The sequence below is a fragment of the Pithys albifrons genome, chromosome 18 (assembly GCF_047495875.1).
Source record: "Pithys albifrons albifrons isolate INPA30051 chromosome 18, PitAlb_v1, whole genome shotgun sequence".
Taxonomy (NCBI): Eukaryota; Metazoa; Chordata; class Aves; order Passeriformes; family Thamnophilidae; genus Pithys; species Pithys albifrons.
Window position 1 is genome coordinate 15,326,980 of NC_092475.1, and position 19,763 is coordinate 15,346,742.

The following is a 19,763-nucleotide window of genomic DNA, read 5'->3' on the forward strand; positions in this document are numbered from 1 at the left end:
TGATGGGAAAGAGAATCAACCTGGTGGCTTTCTGCTTCACTTGTGTGCACACAGACTTTGGCATCTGCAATTTAGTAAAGTGCCTGTCCTAGTTACAGTGGCCAGGATCAGCTTGTCACTGTGTGGGTGTAACCAAAACTGTGTTTTCTACACCCTCTGTGCCATTTCTGATGGACTGTTGATAATGGATCCTTTGCAGCAGCTGCCCAGGGCACACCTGATGCCACAAGCTGGCATCAGAACCCTGTGAAGCATGGGAATGTTTCTGTCTTCACACCAGTGACTCAGCTGTGATAACTCCCCTCCAGGGAGGCATCAGCCCCTTCACACCCAGCCTGAGGGGCCATGTCTGCTCATGGGCCATTAGAGACTGGTGCAATGACCCAGAACATCAAAGATTCCAAAACTATCCCATGGCTTACAGAGTTAAAGCATCCATTGTGAAACTGCCTGCCCTGTGGGAGGTGCTGGGCATTCCCACCTGAACCTGAGCAGATACAATCTTTTGGGTTTGGGACTTCTGGTACCACTCATGGGATCCAGAGGAGGACCAGAACCTTGAAAGGACTGAGACTGCCACTCTTGACCAGACTGTGACCATCATCTTCACAAACTGGTTTCCTTTCCTTTTACTCTGGACTCAGAGGAACCACGTGGGGCTCAGCACAGGGGCCAATGAACACCCCTCTGTTTGTGCCCCAGGATGCTGGGGTATACATCCATTTTTTTGTGGGTAAAAACCATTTTTTTCTCTGTGTCATTGTATTTGTTGTAATAGTAAATTGTAACTCTGACATGTAACCTCTCTTGAGTTGGGTTCATTCCTACCACAGGTTTACCTTTAAACCAGTACAAAGGTCCAAAAAGTGAAAAGGGGGAAAAGCAAAGCCACACCTGGGCATCTTTGCCATGGCAATTCCTCACATTTCTACCTGTTTGTGAGAACACCTGCCTTGCCTGCCTGGGTGACAGGACAGGGTGGGGGAAGGGTCCTGGGGACATGAGCCGCCTCAGCTGGGTCACAAAGAATGGGAGGCCCACAGGCCTGTCCAGGGCGGCCTCCAGGGGGTCCCCACTCGCAGGTTTGGTGGACACTCTCCACATGACAGGCTGTTCTCACAATAGTGTGGCAACGCAGTGATGTGCCACTCCCATGATGTAACAATGCCCCATGGGTATATTGAGACCAGCTGTTGTGCCCCTGGAGCAAAATCCGTGTGGACTCAGTGCAGGATCACAGCACCATGAATGCTCTGGGAAGGACCTGTGGAGCACCATCTCCCTGGTGTCCTGCCAACAGGCAGAGGCACTGCTGAGAGCACTGGCACACAGCAGAGAGGGGAGCACTGGGCAGCCTGGGGCACAGCAGGCTGCTCCAGGGCCTCAGCACCTGCCCTGCCTTGCAACTGCCGTGGAGCTGTCTGTGTGTTCCCAGCTCGGCCCCAAAGACCACACCTGGGAGAAGGAGATACCTGGGAAATGGACCCGAAACTGCTGGACCTCCCACTTGCAGTCAAGATCCCTCAGTTACCCAGAATCAAAACTGTCTGGAGCAGAGGGAAGATAGGGGAAGAGGTAAAGGAAATAGAAGGGGGTGGGTAGATCAGCTTTCCTCTTCGATGAGGTCCCCATCACACAGAGAAGTTCTTGTGACCACCTGCTCTGCAGCAGGAGCTGCAGCCCTTCCATTGCACAGGGCTGGGCAGTGCAGGGAAGCTCCAAGCTCCCTGGAACACAGAGGAAAAGGGCTTGCCTGTTCTCTGCACTGGTTCCTGGCATGTGTGTGGCAGGGCCCCCACCTGCAGCAGGCAGCTTTGTGTCCAGGGGCCAGGGTGATGTGTCCCTCCAGCTCATGCAGCAATGTCGAGCCAGGCTCTGGGGCACTTGAAGGGGCACTGCAGCCTCTTCTGCTTGCCCTGTTGGTGTCTTTGGAGTAGCTTGGATTCCCTGCTTGGGGAATGCACACACTGTTCTCCTCCTCCTCCTCCAGCCTGTGCTGCACATTCCTGAGGCAGGGGCACTCAGCGCAGCCCCTGGGCCTGCCTAACCCAAGGCGACTGGTTCCATGCTTTCCCCACTGGCTGTATTGGAACTGCTGGGCTTCACCTCTGAAGGCTCATTTCTGGGCAGGGCTGCAGCTCTTGCTGGTGGCCAAAGGGGCCTGGTTGCTGCTGGCGTTTGCTGGTGGGGTTTGTCTTCTCTCCCCCCACCCAGCCCAGCCCAGTCCAGCCCAGCCCAGCCCAGCCCAGCCCAGCCTGTCCCCACAGCCTGGCTGTGTGAGCCTCTGCCTTCAGAAAGATGGAGAGGACTTGGTCCTCAAGCTTGACTTTTTCATGCATACTGTGTGGCCTTGCACTGCTGCCCTTTCCTGACTCCTTCACCCTCTGGAAAATCTCTTACAGCTTTGCCAGCCACTTCCTTTTTTCACCCTGGATGATCCCTACAACCACCACCTCAGCATAGCCTACAACTGCCTGCATGACCCCATCCTGCGGGACTACCACACACGCAAGGACGTCCTGAAGCTGCTGAAGAGACAGGGCTTGGTCACCAGTGACAACAAGGCAGGTTTGGTCATCACGCTGATGAGGAGCAGCCCTGTCCAAGCAGGTTTCCAGAGCACTTGCTGCAGCCCTTGCTGCAGGCAGAGGGCAGGGCCGTGGGCCGGTGTTCCTGGGAGCAGAAGTAGCACCAACATCCCCCTGGCAGGTGCCAGTCCTGCTCTGCTCAGGCTGCCCCGTGTGATGGGGAGGCAGCCAGGACAGGGGTGGGGAGCAAGGCTCAGCCCTAGCTGGGGGGCAATCAAGGGCCCCTAAGGGGGCAGTGGGGGCAATGGTGTGCAGGGAGCAGCTCCCCCCACTGGGCCGGGGCTGCTTCGGGGAAGGCAGTTCTGCGTGGTCTGACAGAGCCCGGGGGGTTCTGCCCTGTCCCTCCACAGGTGGTGTGCACTCTGAAGGAGTTCAATGAGTACAGGCAGTACCTGACCAGGCAGAAGCTGCGGGCAGAGCAGGAGTTGAGGTGCCAAGAGGTGGGCAAAGGGTGTGTTGGCGGGGAAAGGCCCCGCGGGTTGGGGCTGTGCCAGCGCCGGGGGCTGGGTGGGCACAGGTGGGAGGGCCAAGTGCCAGCACACGCCGTGCCCAGGGCAGCCCTGCTCTCCTGGCCCCGCTGCCTGCCTGCAGCAGAGGGCTGCCCTGGGCCCCTGGCAATGCTCAGCACACAGGGGCTTGAGTGCTTGTCCAGGCAACACCAAGCCACAATCTGGACTCCCATTTCAGGAAATGACTCGTCCAGCTTTGGCCAAATCAAAGCGTGGCCCTAAACTGCCTGAAGCCACCAACACTTCCCGCCCGGCAGAGCGGCGGCTGAAGGGTCACAAACCTTCTTACCCACCTCTACACAAGACAAGACAGACCACAGTGAAATTGGGGCAGAAGGGTGCCAAGCTGCCCAGGAAGGTCAGCACTGATGTTGGCTCACAGGGGAAGGCAGATGTTGCTGCTGACGGATGGGTCAGAGATGTGTTTGAACAACTAAGTGCAGCAGAAATCCAGAAACTCCAGAACCTGGCTCTGGCTGTTGTGCTCAGTGTTTTTGGGAGGCTGAACATTCCTCGGGATCAGCGTGTCAGCTTTTTATGGAGGGCTGCCCAGGGGATCAGAAGAGGATCTTCAGGCAGCTGCATGAGATCAGAACCGTCACAGACATCTCGAGATCACCATCAGGAAATGGAAGTGGTGGCCCAAGAGCTGGTAGCAACAGTGTTGGACATGTTGGCGCACCATCTGGAATCCAAAACTTTTGAGCGAGGGGCAGCAGCCAGGCAGGAGGAGCTGCCTGATGATGGAGTCACCCAAGTAGACAAATCCAAGGAAGCTGAAACAGCCACTTTACATGCAGCACATTCAGAAGTTTGCCTTGCTGAGCTCACCAGAGTCACTGTTAAGAATGTTCGAAACCTCTTGAAATCGATGGTGGCTTCTCAGTTTGAAGGAGACTCCAGCTGTGAGTGCACAGAAACCCTGGAGCTCCACAGCGGCCGCCTCTCCCAGGGACAGTCACAGCCACCCCAGACATGTCTCTCAAAGCAGGGCAAGGAAAAAAGACGACGATTCCCCAGAGCATCAGAGCAGCAGAGGCTGGAAGCGAGCATGGGGGGGAAGTTGCCCCTCTTACAGCAAAAGTGCCCTGCCGAAAGGACTGGCTATGCCAAAACCTTGAAGCCTGAGGTTCTTGAAATGGTGGAGGAGAGCATGGAGGAAGAAGTGGAGGCAACAAACTCAGGCAGCACTTTGGTCATAAGGACCATGGCGAAACAGATCACTCGCTCTGCAATACAGCAGATTTTTCAATGTGGGCCTACACTGACCCCCGACCAGGATTTCCCAGCACCCACTGAGCAAGCCACATCCCAAGGTGGAAAGCAGAGCTGTGCTGCTGAGGACACCCTCCCCTCTGTGGGCCCACAGTCTTCCTGACAGCCCGTCCCTCCGGTGGGTCCCAAGCCCCCTGCCCAGGCTGGAGGGTGTGCAGAGCTGTGCACCCAAAGCCCCTCTGAGGAGAGCAAGGCGTGTGCCGGGACGTGAAGAGCCCCCAGACAGCAAAGACCTCACAGCCTGCTTTTGTCAATAAAGAATTTATTCCTGCACTGGCTCTGGCTGAGCTGGAGTTCATTTCCCCACTGCAGCCCTCGGAGTGCTGTGCTTTGCATTGGGAGCAGGAAAGGTGTTGGCAACACCCCTGTGTTGTGACTCCTGCTGGGCATGGCACCAGCACTGTGACATTGCTGCCCAGCGCAGGGCAAGGTGCTGGGAGGGATCACACCCCCAGGCCAGTTGAGCCACACTGACCAAAGGGCTATTGCAGCCCTTGTGATGTCAGCTGAGATAGAAAGGTGATAGAAAGGAGGAGGAAGGGGCCACATTCTTTGTTTCCAACGTTTGCCTGCGGAGCAGCCGCTCTGTGTGCTCAAGTTCGGCTCTCTGGGACATGGCCGGACATCACTGCTGATGGGAAAGAGAATCAACCTGGTGGCTTTCTGCTTCACTTGTGTGCACACAGACTTTGGCAATTGTTTCTTAGTGAATTGCCTTATCCCAGCCTGGAAGTCGTTTCCATCTCGTTCTCTCTGTGCCGTTTGGCTGGGAAGGGCAGTGATGGAGCGGAGACACAAAGATACAATATCTATATTGCAGGCTCCAGGAACAGTAGTTACCAAGTAGCAAAGCTGCTGTGTGGGACATGGAGTTTGTCAGGTGCGCTGCTCATGTCTTTCTTTTGCTGAGTTTGGGAATACATTAATATAAACAAGGGCTCTGTACTTTGCCCTTACACTGATGGCCTTGTCTCACTGGAGGAGCATCTTCTGGGGATGACGGAGGAACACACCCTCCCCTCCCTGCCCAGGATTGGTATGAATGGCTTCATAATGAAGTCTCCCATGGTCTCTGCTCATCTTTTTCTAAGTTGTTCAATACTGTTCATATCATTAACACTACTGGCACACTATGGAGTTTGTGGAATCTGTTGTTATCTGGGTGTAAGAGAACTCAAACTTTAGGTGAGAATAAATTGAAATGTGCCCTGAGGTGCTCGGTTCCTGGGTGGCAGGGTGTGTGGGAGGATTTGGGCAGGTTCCTCGGTTGGTTAACACCTCCCTTTACCTGGGCCTTTGCAGCTGAACTCCTGGCAAAGTGATGCATCACCTGTTGGAAGGGGCCTTGCCTACCCCAGTGAAAACCAGCAGCTTCCTGCCCTGCACTGCACATGGCCAGTGCCTGTCGAGCCACAGTTCAGTACCCTGAGAGGACTGCAGTGGGCATGGCCCCAAACTGCAATGGAGGGCACTGTGGATGAGACAGGCACTCAGACCAGAACAACTACAGTCATTGTCCCAGGAATGAAAAGCTATAAACTGATAAGGTAAGCTACAGGTCCATATCATCAATTAGTAAGAGAGGGAGAAAAAGGAGAGGCAAGGAAGGAGGGGAGGGGGTAGATCAAAAAGCCAATCCTTCAACAAAGAAAATGAAAAAATGAAAAAAATCTAAGAGGAAACCAAAGTTCCGTGGTCCCTGAGCACATCCAAACTTTGAGGTTGGTGAAAAGATTCCAGCTGCCTGCCAGGTGAGCAAGTTCCTACCTGGCTGTTCAATGCTGGGATAATGGGGCTGATAGCAACTGGAAGGTCGTGAAGCCCAACAGAGATTGCTAGAGACTGGGAAATTGAAAGAGGAATTGGAAAAGAAGAAACAATTTGCAGACTCTGGAGACGGCTCTTCTAAAGTGTGAAGGCAAGGTATCCATTTAGGGGTATCTTGTGAACTCCCCAGGAAAGGGGAACACTGCAGATGAAGGTGTCCAGCACTGGAGAGAATTAGCAGTGCTGGAAATCATTTGTAGTAATTTATGAAGTGATAGCAGCTCTAAAGATGCAGAGGATGTTCCTTGCACAATGGCCATGTGGAGGAAGGTGCTTCAAAGTGCCCCTGTATCACATTCCAACAGCCTGGCAGGACTGTATTCCCCACAAGGGATATGCCAGCTGGAGAGGTGGCATCCTCCTGGCTCCGAAATGTAGAAACTCTGGGCACATCCCCATTCCCACGGGCCAGCAGCTCAGCTCTCAGGGGCAGTCCAGGAGATCAGTCCTCTCCTGCCCTGGCCAGAGGGAAAGGAAGCCTCAAGCACAGGCCACATGGTGAACTCTGGTTCTTTCTGTGTGACCGGGGGAGACATGAGGAAGTGGGATGGTGAACCCACTTCTGAGCTGAGAGCCTATGTGGGTGAACTGAGAGGGAAGAGAGCTGTGGAGAAGGGGTCACCCAAGAAGGCTGTCAGTGTAGTTACCACAGAGACACGAGAAGCAAATCAAGGCAGACCTAAAAGGAATGAAATCAGCTCCTTTGATCCTTGTGAAGAGATTTCTGACCTGGCATCACAGTGGTCAGACAGTGAATCCTCTGGCCAGGAACAGGAATGAAGGGCCCCTGCCTTGGCCAGGAGGAGAAAAGGGATGACCAGGCACACTGGACTGTGTGGATTTGATGGCCTGGCAAAGCAGATCCACAGAGGTGTAACAGCTTTAGCAGATACTGGTGCCCAGTGCACACTGATGGCATCAGGGCACAGGAGTGCAGAACCCTCTGGATCTCTGGAGTGACAGGGGAATGGCAGGAGTTGTCTGTGTTAGAGACAGAAATGAGTTTAAGAGCGTACACGTGGGCAAAGCTCCCCCGGTGAGTGGCCCAGAGGGCCCTTGTATTCTTGGCATTGACAGCCTCAGGAAGACGTAATTCAAGGATCTCTCAGCTGGGTCACACAGAATGGGAGGCCCACAGGCCTGTCCAGAGGGGCCTCCAGGGGGTCCCCCCAACAGCTTTGGTGGACAGTTTCCATGTGACAGGAGCACAAGGAGTCAGTGCAGGATCCCAGGACCAGGAGAGTCATTGGAAGGGGCTGTGGAGTGCTGCTCAGGATCACACCACCAGGAGAGCTTTTGGAAGGAGCACTGCTGTGCAGGAGGCTTGCTGAGCTGACACCTGGGTGTCTGTGTGTTCCCAGCTCCCCCACAAAGCACCGCACCTGGGAGGCTGAGCTGCTGGGCTGATGGATTCTGACCTGCTGGACCTCCTACTCAGAGTCAAGATCCATGTGAAGCTCGGATCCAAGCCTGTCTTCTGCAGGGGAAAGATAGGGGAAGAGGTAAAGGAAATAGAAGGGGGTGGGTAGATCAGCTTTCCTCTTCGATGAGGTCCCCATCACACAGAGAAGTTCTTGTGACCACCTGCTCTGCAGCAGGAGCTGCAGCCCTTCCATTGCACAGGGCTGGGCAGTGCAGGGAAGCTCCAAGCTCCCTGGAACACAGAGGAAAAGGGCTTGCCTGTTCTCTGCACTGGTTCCTGGCATGTGTGTGGCAGGGCCCCCACCTGCAGCAGGCAGCTTTGTGTCCAGGGACCAGGGTGATGTGTCCCTCCAGCTCATGCAGCAATGTCGAGCCAGGCTCTGGGGCACTTGGAGGGGCACTGCAGCCTCTCCTGCTTGCCCTGTTGGTGTCTTTGGAGTAGCTTGGATTCCCTGCTTGGGGAATGCACACACTGTTCTCCTCCTCCTCCAGCTTGTGCTGCACATTCCCAAGGCAGAGACTTCCCCGTGGCCCATCTGAGGAGACAGAGGTGTGTGCTGGGAGGTGAAGAGCCCCTGGACAGCAAACACAGAGCTACACCCTTGCTTTTTCAATAAAGAGTTTACTCCCAAGGGCTTCCTTCGAGTCAGGCCAAAGTGTGTCTGGACATTTTCCCTGCCATAACCTGTCTCATTCTCTTCCCTTCTACAGCCCCAGGCTCACTGAGACTCAGTTGTACAGGGAGTCAGAGGTAGGGAGGCAAGGAGTAAGCCAGCATTTTTGCCTTGATTGGCAAGCTTTGCTATCAGGCAAGTCAAGGGATGGGTTGGGGCCTTTCTCTGACTTCTCTGGGAAGCAGTTTGGGTGTCACCTGTCAAGCTTTTCTTCCTGCTCAGCAGGAGTGGTGTTGTGCACCCACAGGACCTGCTGTAGGGAGTGGAGGGAGCTGTGGCAGGACAGGGCAGCAGGAGCTGAGCTGGCAGTGGCACAGGCAGGGCACTGCCCTGTCCAGCACAGGCCAGGCCAGCGGTAAATGGGAGCAGAGCAGGGACGCTGGTGGTGACCAGAGGAGCACTAGAAATCGCACAGGACTGAGGCAGAGCAGGGCAGGGCAGGCAGTGCCAGGCTGCGATCAGGGTCCCCGCCATCATGGGAATGGCTGAGCAGGGGGCCAGGCTCTGCCATCAGGTGACATTCCTGAGGCAGAGGGAGGAAGTTCCCACTGAGATATCCTTCAGCTCCTTCCCTCCCAGGGCCCCACTGCAGCAGCGCTTCGGGAGAGCTGGCCCCGAGCTCGGCAGCTCCGCCGATGGCACTGCCCGTGCTGCTCCCCCCACAGCCCAGGGGCAATCCCACCGGGAGGCCAGTGCCCCCCGGAGCAGCCCCCGCGCCCGGCCGGAGTGCTCCCTGCCCCATCCCCTGCCCTCCTGCTGCCCGGCCACCCTGGGGCCGCAGTGACAGGGAAAGGAGGGGGCTCTGCCCGCAGGACCCGTCCCCGCCTGCCCACGGGCCGTGCCAGAGGCAGGAGGGCTCAGCTGGCTGCGCCATCCACACGGGGTCACTGCGGCCCGTGCGGCAGCGGCGGGTCCTGCCTCGTTCCGAGCCCAGCGCAGGGGGATGAGCCGGGCCGGCTCACACACCCCTGCACAGAGCCCTGCCCTGCACACCTGCGGGCTCACACACCCCTGCACAGAGCCCTGCCCTTCATAGAGCCCTGCCGGGCACACCAGCGGGCTCACACAGCCCTGCACAGAGCCCTGCCCTGCACACCTGCGGGCTCACACACCCCTGCACAGAGCCCTGCCCTTCATAGAGCCCTGCCGGGCACACCAGCGGGCTCACACACCCCCCTGCACAGAGCCCTGCCGGGCACACCAGCGGGCTCACACACCCCCTGCACAGAGCCCTGCCCTGCACAGAGCCCTGCCGGGCACAGAGCCCTGCCAGGCACACCAGCGGGCTCACACACCCCCTTGCACAGAGCCCTGCCGGGCACACCAGCGGGCTCACACACCCCCCTGCACAGAGCCCTGCCCTGCACACCAGTGGGCTCACACACCCCCCTGCACAGAGCCCTGCCCTGCACACCAGCGGGCTCACACACCCCCCTGCACAGAGCCCTGCCGGGCACACCAGCGGGCTCACACACCCCCCTGCACAGAGCCCTGCCCTGCACACCAGTGGGCTCACACACCCCCCTGCACAGAGCCCTGCCCTGCACACCAGCGGGCTCACACACCCCCCTGCACAGAGCCCTGCCGGGCACACCAGCGGGCTCACACACCCCCCTGCACAGAGCCCTGCCCTGCACACCAGTGGGCTCACACACCCCCCTGCACAGAGCCCTGCCGGGCACACCTGCGGGCTCACACACCCCTGCACAGAGCCCTGCCCTTCATAGAGCCCTGCCGGGCACACCAGCGGGCTCACACACCCCCCTGCACAGAGCCCTGCCGGGCACACCAGCGGGCTCACACACCCCCCTGCACAGAGCCCTGCCCTGCGCACCAGTGGGCAGCATGCAGGGAGCAGCACTCTGTGCCCAGCTCTGCCCATCGTGCCTCGCCCTGCCCAGACCTGTCCTTGCTGGGCGCTGCTGGGCATCCCCCAGGGCTGTCTGTCTGACCTCCAGGCTGTTCCCAAAGTGTGCACCAGGCTGGCAGGTGAGAGACTCACCTGGCAGTGTGCCAGCACCACAGCTGCACTCCACATCTGGCTGCTTTCTACCCTGGCACAGTTTCTCATCCCTTCCTTGTTGACCACAGCACCCCAGACCAGAGGCTGGGAAGTGGCTGCAGGTTTCCAGGGAAGGGTGTCCACCCTCAGGCTGTGCCCTTGGCCACAGCTGGCACAGATTCCCCCATGGAGTGGCTGGGAGAAACACACAAACCGGCAGGCCCTTCCACACCAGTGCGCCCAGACATCCCCGCTGATCCAGCTGGGAGAAGGGGAGAGCCTGTAGACCCTTCGTCTCCTCGTCCTTTATGGGGCTGTCTACTTGAGACCCTGTTCTGCAGGCCTTCTGTGGTCCCTGGGGCTTTGGAGTCTGGCTAACCCACCCTGAGGGCGGGCAGGTTGCACCCACTGGCAGGACACCCAGCCCGGTGTTTGGGTCCCATTTGCAATTGCAGTGCCCTTGTCTTCCCCAGCAGGAAGGTCCTTTCAGGGAAGCTGAACCTCACAGCTGAGGCAATCCAACAGCTCACTGCCCTCAAAAGAGAGGGCCCTGCTCCCCAGCCAACCCATGCCTTTCACTTCCCTCACCACCCACCCAGTCTCCCTGCTTCCTTGGGATCTGAAGGAAGGACAAGACATAGCACAGAAGGGATGGAGGAATGGGGCTGCAAGTGGAGATGAGATGACATAACCCACTAGTTCTCCTTCGGGAGAAGTCTTAGCTTTTAAGATCAGCCTTGAGCTTCTCAACACCTTCAAGGCCTTGGGCCCCAGTTGCTGTCAGCACCATCCCCTACAGCTGAATTCCCACTGTCCTCCAGCCCTCAGACACAGGCTCCCTTTATGGGAGGAAACACCAAGCACTTCAGACAAAATGGGATAGAGCTTCCATGGTGACACAGAGGAAGGTCCAGGCAGAGACCAGGCAGGAGATGCAGCTTCAAACCTTCGTGGCCTGGGAAGAGTCCTCAGCTGGTGCTCCCTGCTTGGGAAGGAACAGTTGAGATGTTGAGTGACTCCACTTGTCCCAAAAGCTTTCCAGCATGGTCACCTGGAACACTCAACACTGGCAGGCTCCCTGTGTGGTCCAGCTCACTCTGAATGCCCATGCTTTACCCTGTCCCCTCACTGTGGCTGAGCTGGTTTCCCCAGTTGATTGCATGCACACCTGGTTCTCTCCACCATTGACCATGGCTGGCAAACGCTGTAGGACAACAGGAGCTCAGCAGCTAAATCAGCTTTCCCCATCCTACAGCTGGGGAGTGTCCTGCAAACAGCCCCTGGGTGTCCCAGAGCCCTGCCCCGCACAGCCCCAGCTCAGCGCTGTGCCCAGCCTGCCAGGGCTGTGCTGCACCCACGTGCCATCAAACCAGTGCTGGGGCAGCGCCGGGACAAGGGCCCTGCCAGCTCTGCCTCCTGCCTGTGCTGCAGGGCTCCCAGGGCAGGCTGCCCATTCCTCTGCTCTTTGTCTTCCCACGGGGCTGATACAGTGCAAAGCTTCACGGCAGGATTAGACTAAAGTGTGGCTTCCCACTGCCTGAGATTCTGGAGAAGGTGGTAAAACTTCCATGCACCTCTGCTTTGAGGGAGAAATTGAGTATCTGTAGTGGCAAAGAGCAGGGGAGGAGAGACTGCAGGAAGCTCCTCTGCCAGCAGGGGTGGCCTTGGGGTTACCCCATCCTGGAAAACACCAGGCAGCTGCCAAAGCCAAGCCCTCCCTTCCTGCATCTAAAGCTGAACCTACAGACAGGTCCAAAACCCACCTGTGATCCCCAACATGTGTCCATCCTCTGCAGGAGCCGAGGTGGCACCTGGGCAGCAGACCCAAGGAAGGGCATGGTGTCTGTCAGTGCCACCAGGAGCTGTCAGAATCGCTTTCACCCCTGCCGTTGGCACATTCTCAGGATTGCAGACAGCAAAAGACTCTTGCCAGGCTCTGTGAAAAGGAGACTCGAAGCGGCCAGAAATCCAACAGCACCAGCAAGAGCACTGTAGTGGGCTGGCCCTGGCTGGATACCAGGTACCCACTAAAGCTGCTCTCTCCCTCCCCTCTGCAACTGGACCAAAGAGAGAAAAGACAACGAGCGATTCATGAGTTAAGAGCCGGGAGAGTTCCCTTACTGATCATCCTCACAGGCAAACCAGACACAAAGTGGAGATAATTAAATTTATTACTGGCAGGATCAGAGCAAAGAGGGAGAAATAAAATAATCTTGAAATCACCTTCCCCCCACCTCTGCCTCTTTCCCAGTTCTCCTCCTCCCCTCTCAGCGGTGCAGGGAGCTGGGAATGGGGGTCCCAGTCAGTTGTTGGTGGTGCTGCTGCTCAGGGAGAGGAGTTGCAGTCCTTGCCTTGCTCCCCATGGAGTCCCTGCCATGGGAGATTGTGAGGATTATTAAGAGTTTTTGACTTAAGAAAGGCCTTTGGAGCAGCAAGCAGTGTCTGAGGCCTAGTAGTTGGTACCTTTTGGCACAGAAATGAAAACACTGAAAATGAGTGCTGTGAGAAAAACCAGCAAGCTAGTAAAAACAAAATGAGATAAGGAGGTTTTGGGAGAAACTATCCATGAGAAAGGAATGTTAAAGAGATAAATTTCTCACGGGAGAGAGAACATCTGGCCAAAGAGTGACATCCAATTAGAAGCCGTAATAAAGCTTATAGACACTGCTATTCAACCAATGGGAGGTGGCCATGGGTGGGATTTTACAATATATATTGTGTAACTTGTAGTTAAAGTCTGCTTTTGCCTTTTCCTATTTTTTTCCTTTTTCTTTCTTCATGTAGTGATGTAATAAACTATCTTGTGTGCAACACCTGAGACTTCTGTCCCCTTTTTAGCCGCCACAACCTACTGCGTTTAATGACAGGAGACAGTCCTGTCTGAGCCCCTCCAGCGTGAGTCCATCCCATGGCAAGAGTTCTTTACCAACTGCTGCCATGTGGGTCACCTTTCCACGGGGGTCAGTCCCTCAGGAAAACCTGCTCCAGTGTGGGTTCCTCTCTCCACGTGTCAGCAGGTCCCTGCCAGGACTGCCACAGGGTCACAGTCTCCTCTGAGCATTCACCGCTGTGCTGTGAGCTCCTCCCGGGTTGCAGGGGGATTTCTGCTCCTGTGGCCCTCTATGCGCTGCATGGCAACCTCAGCTCTGGCACCTGGGACACCTCCTGCCACTCCTTCTGCACTGGCCTTGGTATTCACGTTCTCACTCTGCTCTTTCCTCACTGCAATTTTTCACCCACACAGTAACTTTCTTTCCCTCCTTAAATATGTTACCTCAAAGGCATTACTGTCACTCCTGGTGGGCTCAGCCTTGGCCAGTGTCAGGTCTGTCCCAGAGCCTGGTGGCTTTGCAGGACACAGGGGAATCTTCTGGCAGCTTCTAACAGAAGCCACCCCGACCCAAATCTGGCTGCAGAAACCCAATCCTGCAGGGGTGGTGTCCCATGGGGATACATCACCCTTCCACTACTGGCAGCCACATGGACAAGCCACAGGTGCCTCCTCTCACTGAGCCCAACATGCGAGCTGTGACCCAGCCACCCTCTGGCACAGGGACCAGCTGCATTGCTGGTGGAAGCCCAGAAAAATCACAAGCCTGTTCCAAGCCCAGCTGCTGCTCTGGCCGTCACTTTTGGACATGATCCAGGTATTAGGCCAAGGTGATTGCATGAGCCACCTTGAGTCTCAGAACCTGAGCTGAAGCACTTGGTTTGTGGGCTTTTCTGATTTGGCCAAAATCAGCTCATTTCAAAGCAAAGCTTTGGGGAACACTCAGAAATTGGGCAGCAGACATCAATCCAGGCAAAGGGCTGCATGAGGTTACGATGCTCCTGGTCTTCCTTGTGCTCTCACCTGTCACACAGGCCTCCTACAACCCTTCTGCCAGCCAGACTGGTGGGAAGATGCAGGGATTTGGCCAGCACAGGTCATCTGAAACTACTGGTGTGATAGAGTCGTCCTTGCTGGCTTTGCCTGAAGTGAACCAAATTTTCCTAGTGCTGACAGGACAGTGACCATCTCCAGAGCACCAGCAGGAGCCAGGGCAGGAACTCATCCCCGCGTGGATGCAGTGGCCCCACTGCAGTGGGAACCAGCAGCAGCCTGGAGCACCAACAAACTGATCCCAGAGGCTCCACGGACAGAGGAAAGAGCAGAGAATCCTCCAGTCTGGACATAAAAATGTCCCCATCAGGTCAGCCCAACTAACCCCATCTCCAGCAGCACGGGGGGATGTCTGTGTGGTCACATCCCACTGCAGGAGGGACACGAGCAGAACATCCCTCTCTTACCCTCCAACTGCCCAGAAACTTCAGTTGTAGCTTTTAGACCCTGAAAGGCTCTAGAAGATCCCATGTAAAGCAGTATTGTCTTTTCTCTGTTTCAACTCATTCTCTTCCAAGTTTCTCTGAGTGTCTCTTAGTTGCTGCCTGAGAGTTAAGAGCAACAGAACCAGCCCACAGCATAGTTTCCAAGGGCTTCCTTCATGGTGATTCCCAAACCTTACTCATGGACACTGACACCCAGGCTGAAATACACAGCTTCAGGCAGATGGAATCACGCTTCAGAAATTCACAAAAACTCCAATTCTCAGAAGAACAACCACGGAGATTTTATTTATTACTATTAAACCAGAGAAGAGGCTACTTTGATGATTGGTATTTACAAATCTGTTGGCAAAGAAAATAATATCCAGTGTCCTTTATTAGCCTACTTGACAGCCCTGGCAAGAAGCATTCATTTGTAATAGCAGCAAATGCCTATGGTTTGATTGACTGCTATGGCCAAGTGCAAGGAAATGATGGGGATCACCGGCATGGAGACTCCAGGCAGAGCCCGGCCCTGGCATGGAATAACAGGGATCACCAGCACAGAGGCTGCAGGCAGAGCCTGGCCCAGGCATGGAATAACAGGGATCACTAGCACAGAGGCTGCAGGCAGAGCCTGGCCCAGGCATGGAATAACAGGGATCACTAGCACAGAGGCTGCAGGCAGAGCCTGGCCCAGGCATGGAATAACAGGGAACACTGGCACAGAGGGTGCAGGCAGAGTCTGGCCCAGGCATGGAATAACAGAGATCACTGGCACAGAGGGTGCAGGCAGACCTGGCCTGGGCATGGAATAACAGGGATCACTGGCACAGAGGGTGCAGGCAGAGCCTGGCCCAGGTATGGAATAACAGAGATCACTGGCACAGAGGGTGCAGGCAGAGCCCGGCCCTGGCATGGAATAACAGGGAACACTGGCATGGAGGATGCAGGCAGAGTCTGGCCCTGGCATGGAATAATAGGGCTCACCAGCACGGAGACTCCAGGAAGAGCCTGGCCCTGGCATGGCCCCTGCAGCCCCAGGAGAGGGGCAGGGGCCACACGGCTGCTTCAACCTCACCCAGGGGCAGGACACCCCGAGCCTGTGCAATGACCCCAAACCTCAGGACAGTGGCAGAGCTGGAGGCCTCTGCCTGTCTCTGCCCTTCTGGGGCAGGAGCTCCACAGCTGGAGAACAAGCTGTGCAGCACTGCAGGAGGCCAGAGTAAGGTGAGTGGCATGGAAGCGCGGGCTGGGGGGGCGAAACAGGTGTTGGCACATTTCTGGGGGCATGTTTGACAAACCTAATGCTGACAAGGGAGCAAGATTTCCTGGCCCATGGGACCACAGAAGCATCTGCGACAAGGAGAGGAACCATGACCTTTTTTCAGCTGGGCACAAACTGAGTTCCTGCCGTGGAGTTCATCCAAAGGTAGGCTCTGGGAACCCTCTCACACAGAGCCGCAGCAGGCCTGGGGCACTCTCTGCACGTGGCACCTCATGCCCACACAGGGTACCAATTCTGGCATCAACTCTAAACCTCCCTGTTGGCAGGGCTCAGCTCCCCACTGCAGTCTGGACAGGATGATCCCAGGCCCCCACTGCAAAGGGAGTGGGATGCAGAAACACAAATGCAACCTTGGATGCTACTGGCAGACTTAGCACTGCACCAGTAATGCCAAAGCTCAGCTTTTTGCAGCAGACCTGGCTCCAGCAAGGAAAACACCTCAAAGGAAGAGGAACACTAGGATGCCATAGAATTAGGATGTGCTGTTTGGTAAGGAACACAGAACAGCATCTGGAGGTGGCAGAGAGATCCATGTGCTGCCTCTAAAGGACACTGTCCTTGCTGTGCCTCACCTCTGGGGGCACACAGAAAGCCACAGGGGTTGAATAGCAGCAGTGACAACGCTGAGCTGCCACCTGACACTACCCCTACATAGCTACTGAGCCTGACTCTTTCCTTCCCTTCCTTCCCCTTCCCTTCCCAAGCCCTCTGCAACACCTGTGGGAATTCAGTGGGAAGAGCAAAGGTGCCACAGCTGACTACAGGCAGGACCAGCACTTCACAGGCACGCAGCATTGCTGCTGCTCTCTGAGCACAGGAGCACTTCTGACTTTTGAGAGCCTTCACAGCTTTTTCAGAGCTGGGCTGAACCAGAAGGGTGAACCAAACTGGTATTCAGTCTCCAGCAGAGTGGTCTGGGAAGGATGTGCTATCAGGAAGGGGGGTGCTGGTGCCATGGAGGCTGCTCTGAGCATGGGCTCAGGTGCTCCTCAGTAGAGCTGGCGGCAGCTCATGCTGTCTGTACCAAAAAACATCTGCAAGGCTGCTGAGGGCACACCTCCAGAGGATGTCCTTGATAGGAGGATGCCAAAGAAATTATTTACCTGCTTGTTGTCAGGTGCATGTCCAGCCCTATGGTGTGGGTGGATGCTCAGCACAGGGCTGGTCCCATGTGCTGCTGCACAGCTCTGCAGCCCTCTAAAGGAGAGGGTGAGGTGGATTCTGTGGATCTGGCCTGCCAGAGCTCCCAGGTGCAGGATGTCTGCCCATCCAGCCCCCAGCAGCAGCAGCTCCAAGACCTCCAATCCCTGGGCTTCCATGCTTCCAGTGCCCAGGACAGTCCAAGGAACTTTTCTGCCTCAGCAAACCCCCTGCACCTTCACAGCCCTCTACCAACAACCCCACACCTCCAGCCAAGAGTCTGCAGAGGTGAACCAGGCTGCACCCAGGGCAGGAGGATTATCCCCAGGGAGGCAGCATCTTCCCCAGGACAAGCTCATGCCACAGCCCAGGAGTGATGTCCTCCTACCTGAAGCCAACTCTGCCTCTGGAAGGGAAATGGAGAGTCTCATTGCCCCAGGGAACAGTTCCTCACGGATGCCACAGCCCTTTCACTGAACAACCAGTCTTGTGGCTCCCAGCAGGAGGGCTGCCTCTTTCTGACACATGCTGGAAGGCCAGGAACTGCTGAACCTGACCTGGCATGTCCAAGCACTTCCTAGCGCTGACAGAACCAAGCCTTCCAGGAATGGCCAGTCCTTGCGGTCGTGTGCCAGGAGATGCTCCAGGACTAACTCAGGGTGCTACAACAGCACGGACAATGGAAGAAAACTGTGTGGAGGGGAGAAGATTTAGGGTACCCAGCAACTCCCCAGAGCAGTATTGGAGCCTGGGCCAGCGGCTCAGACCAGCCCTTTGATGAAGCTTGTGTCCAGGTGCACGATGAGCATGCGGAGGAAGGACATCTCCTTGCGCGTGTTCTCAAAGATCACGCGGGGGTCGTCGGACTGGCAGCGCAGGCAGTTGGGGGCCATCACCATGGCCAGGTTATTCACATCCATTTTTGTTCTGCCCACGTTGGATGGCTGAGCAAAGATCTGGAGATAGCAAGAAGATATTCGGCTGGAGAGTAGAAAAGGGCAAGAAAGTCCAAACACGTGGCCCAAGGAAAGGTGCAGGGAGAGCAGAGATGGGGCCTGCCTTAAGGACAGTGGCCCAACAGTCACACACTCCCAGGGGAAGAGCACCGTGCTCTGACACAGGCAACAGCCCTGGCAGGCACAGAACCAGCCTCAGGCTCTACAACATCAGGAACAGGGTTTATGGCTCCCGTAAGGGGCAAGGTCAGCAGGCTCCCCTCCATCAAGCCCACCTTAAATACAGAGAGGAGGTGCTAAAACCACCACACTGCCCCACTAACCATGCCCATGCAGTGAGCACGCAGTGCTGTGGGGCCTGCCTACCTGCAGGAAGTGGATGAGGTAACACAGCACTAGCCTGTTGAGCTCTGGCAAAAGCTGCACCACGGCCACAGCAGCATCAGGGTTCTCGTAGTTGCTGATGCACTCAGTGTAGAACTGCTGGGGGATCACAGGTTCCTCCAGCTCCCGATACCAGAGCTTGAGGAGAGAGGCTGGGCAGAAAGTAGGTGCATGAGAACAGCTCTGGTCACTTCCTCATCCCTTTTGGGAGCAAACTTGGGAGTGAGACAGAGGGCAGAGAAGGGATTCTGTGCTTATGCTGCTTCCCCTTATTTCAGTCTTGGCTCTGAAACACTCAGGCAGCCAAACTGGCCCCTTAGTGGGAAACACTGGCTCCTACCTACCTGCTCCTCCAGGAGGCAGCTCTGGGGCTGCCTAAAGGAGAGGACAGAGACCCAAAGCACTTCCACTGCTCTGCCCAGCTTGCACAACCCCACTGCACCAGAGCCAGAGGTTCCTCTTCCCTCCCGCCGTTTTCTCTATGGGCAGTGTTTGGGAAGGCAGTGAAAAGGCACAACATGAAATCCCAGGCAATGCAGACAGCCCGTGGACACGTCCCCAGGCAGCAGCACACACAGTGGGTGCTCCTGCCCTTGCCCTCCACAGCAACACGCCTGCGGCACTCCTGTACCTGGGACGTTGGGGTCACTGAGGCTGCTCGGGATTCTCCACTGATCCACCTGCAACTTCAGTGCATTGACTTCATCGATGTCACCAGGTATCCTGCAGAAACACAGCAAGGTTGCTTTGCAGAGCGAGCTGCACATGTGCTTGGTGTGGCAGCTGCCCAGCACAGCATGGCTTCCAGGCTATTCCGGGGCCTCAGGGAGAAGGGAGCAGGCACCACCAGCAGCTACAGCAGCAGTTCCTCAGAGAGAAGGGGGTGCCTATTTTTACACAGTCTTAAAGTGGGGGTAGAGGCAACACTTGTCTCCTTCCCACTAGGTCAGGCAGCAACTATCATTGTCCTCACAAGTGATTACTTTCTACAACCAGGCCTAACTGCACAGTGTTCAGAACAAAGATGAGCAGCAGCTCTGGCTAAATATACCCAGACACTAGAAGCCCTCACAAGGCAAAGCTGAGCCTTTCACTGGCTAGCTTAAACCACCTTTAGCTACTGAAAAACTAATACAAATCTTAAATACAAAACAGAACCACACACACAAAAAAAACCAAACAAAAAACAAACTCAAAGCAGAATCCCCTGTGTTCACCATACAGATTCTGTGTCTCTTTCAACTCCTGGTGTCTTGTGCAACACCAAGGCTGATGAGCTGCACTGGATGAGGTTCTGCCAGGACCCTGGAGCTCCTGCCTCCCCTCACTGGCCAACCACCACTACTGAATCTGATGGAAACTCACTGCCTTGCTAGGGGATGAGCTGTCCGTA

At 56.0% G+C, this 19,763-nt stretch overlaps 1 protein-coding gene across 1 annotated transcript in view; it reads right to left on the reverse strand.

Annotated features, from left to right (window-relative positions):
• Window positions 1-12,492: 12,492 nt before the first annotated feature.
• The window catches only part of ARHGAP39 (Rho GTPase activating protein 39), a 65,177-nt gene continuing 57,906 nt past the window's right edge, over window positions 12,493-19,763 (reverse strand). Inside the window, exons 8-10 of the mRNA XM_071572784.1 lie at window positions 19,002-19,093; window positions 18,353-18,522; window positions 12,493-17,986 (exon numbers count right to left, since the gene is read on the reverse strand). Of these exons, the coding sequence (XP_071428885.1) occupies window positions 17,792-17,986; window positions 18,353-18,522; window positions 19,002-19,093 (457 nt within the window). The 3' untranslated portion in view covers window positions 12,493-17,791. The remainder of the gene's footprint in view (window positions 17,987-18,352; window positions 18,523-19,001; window positions 19,094-19,763) is intronic.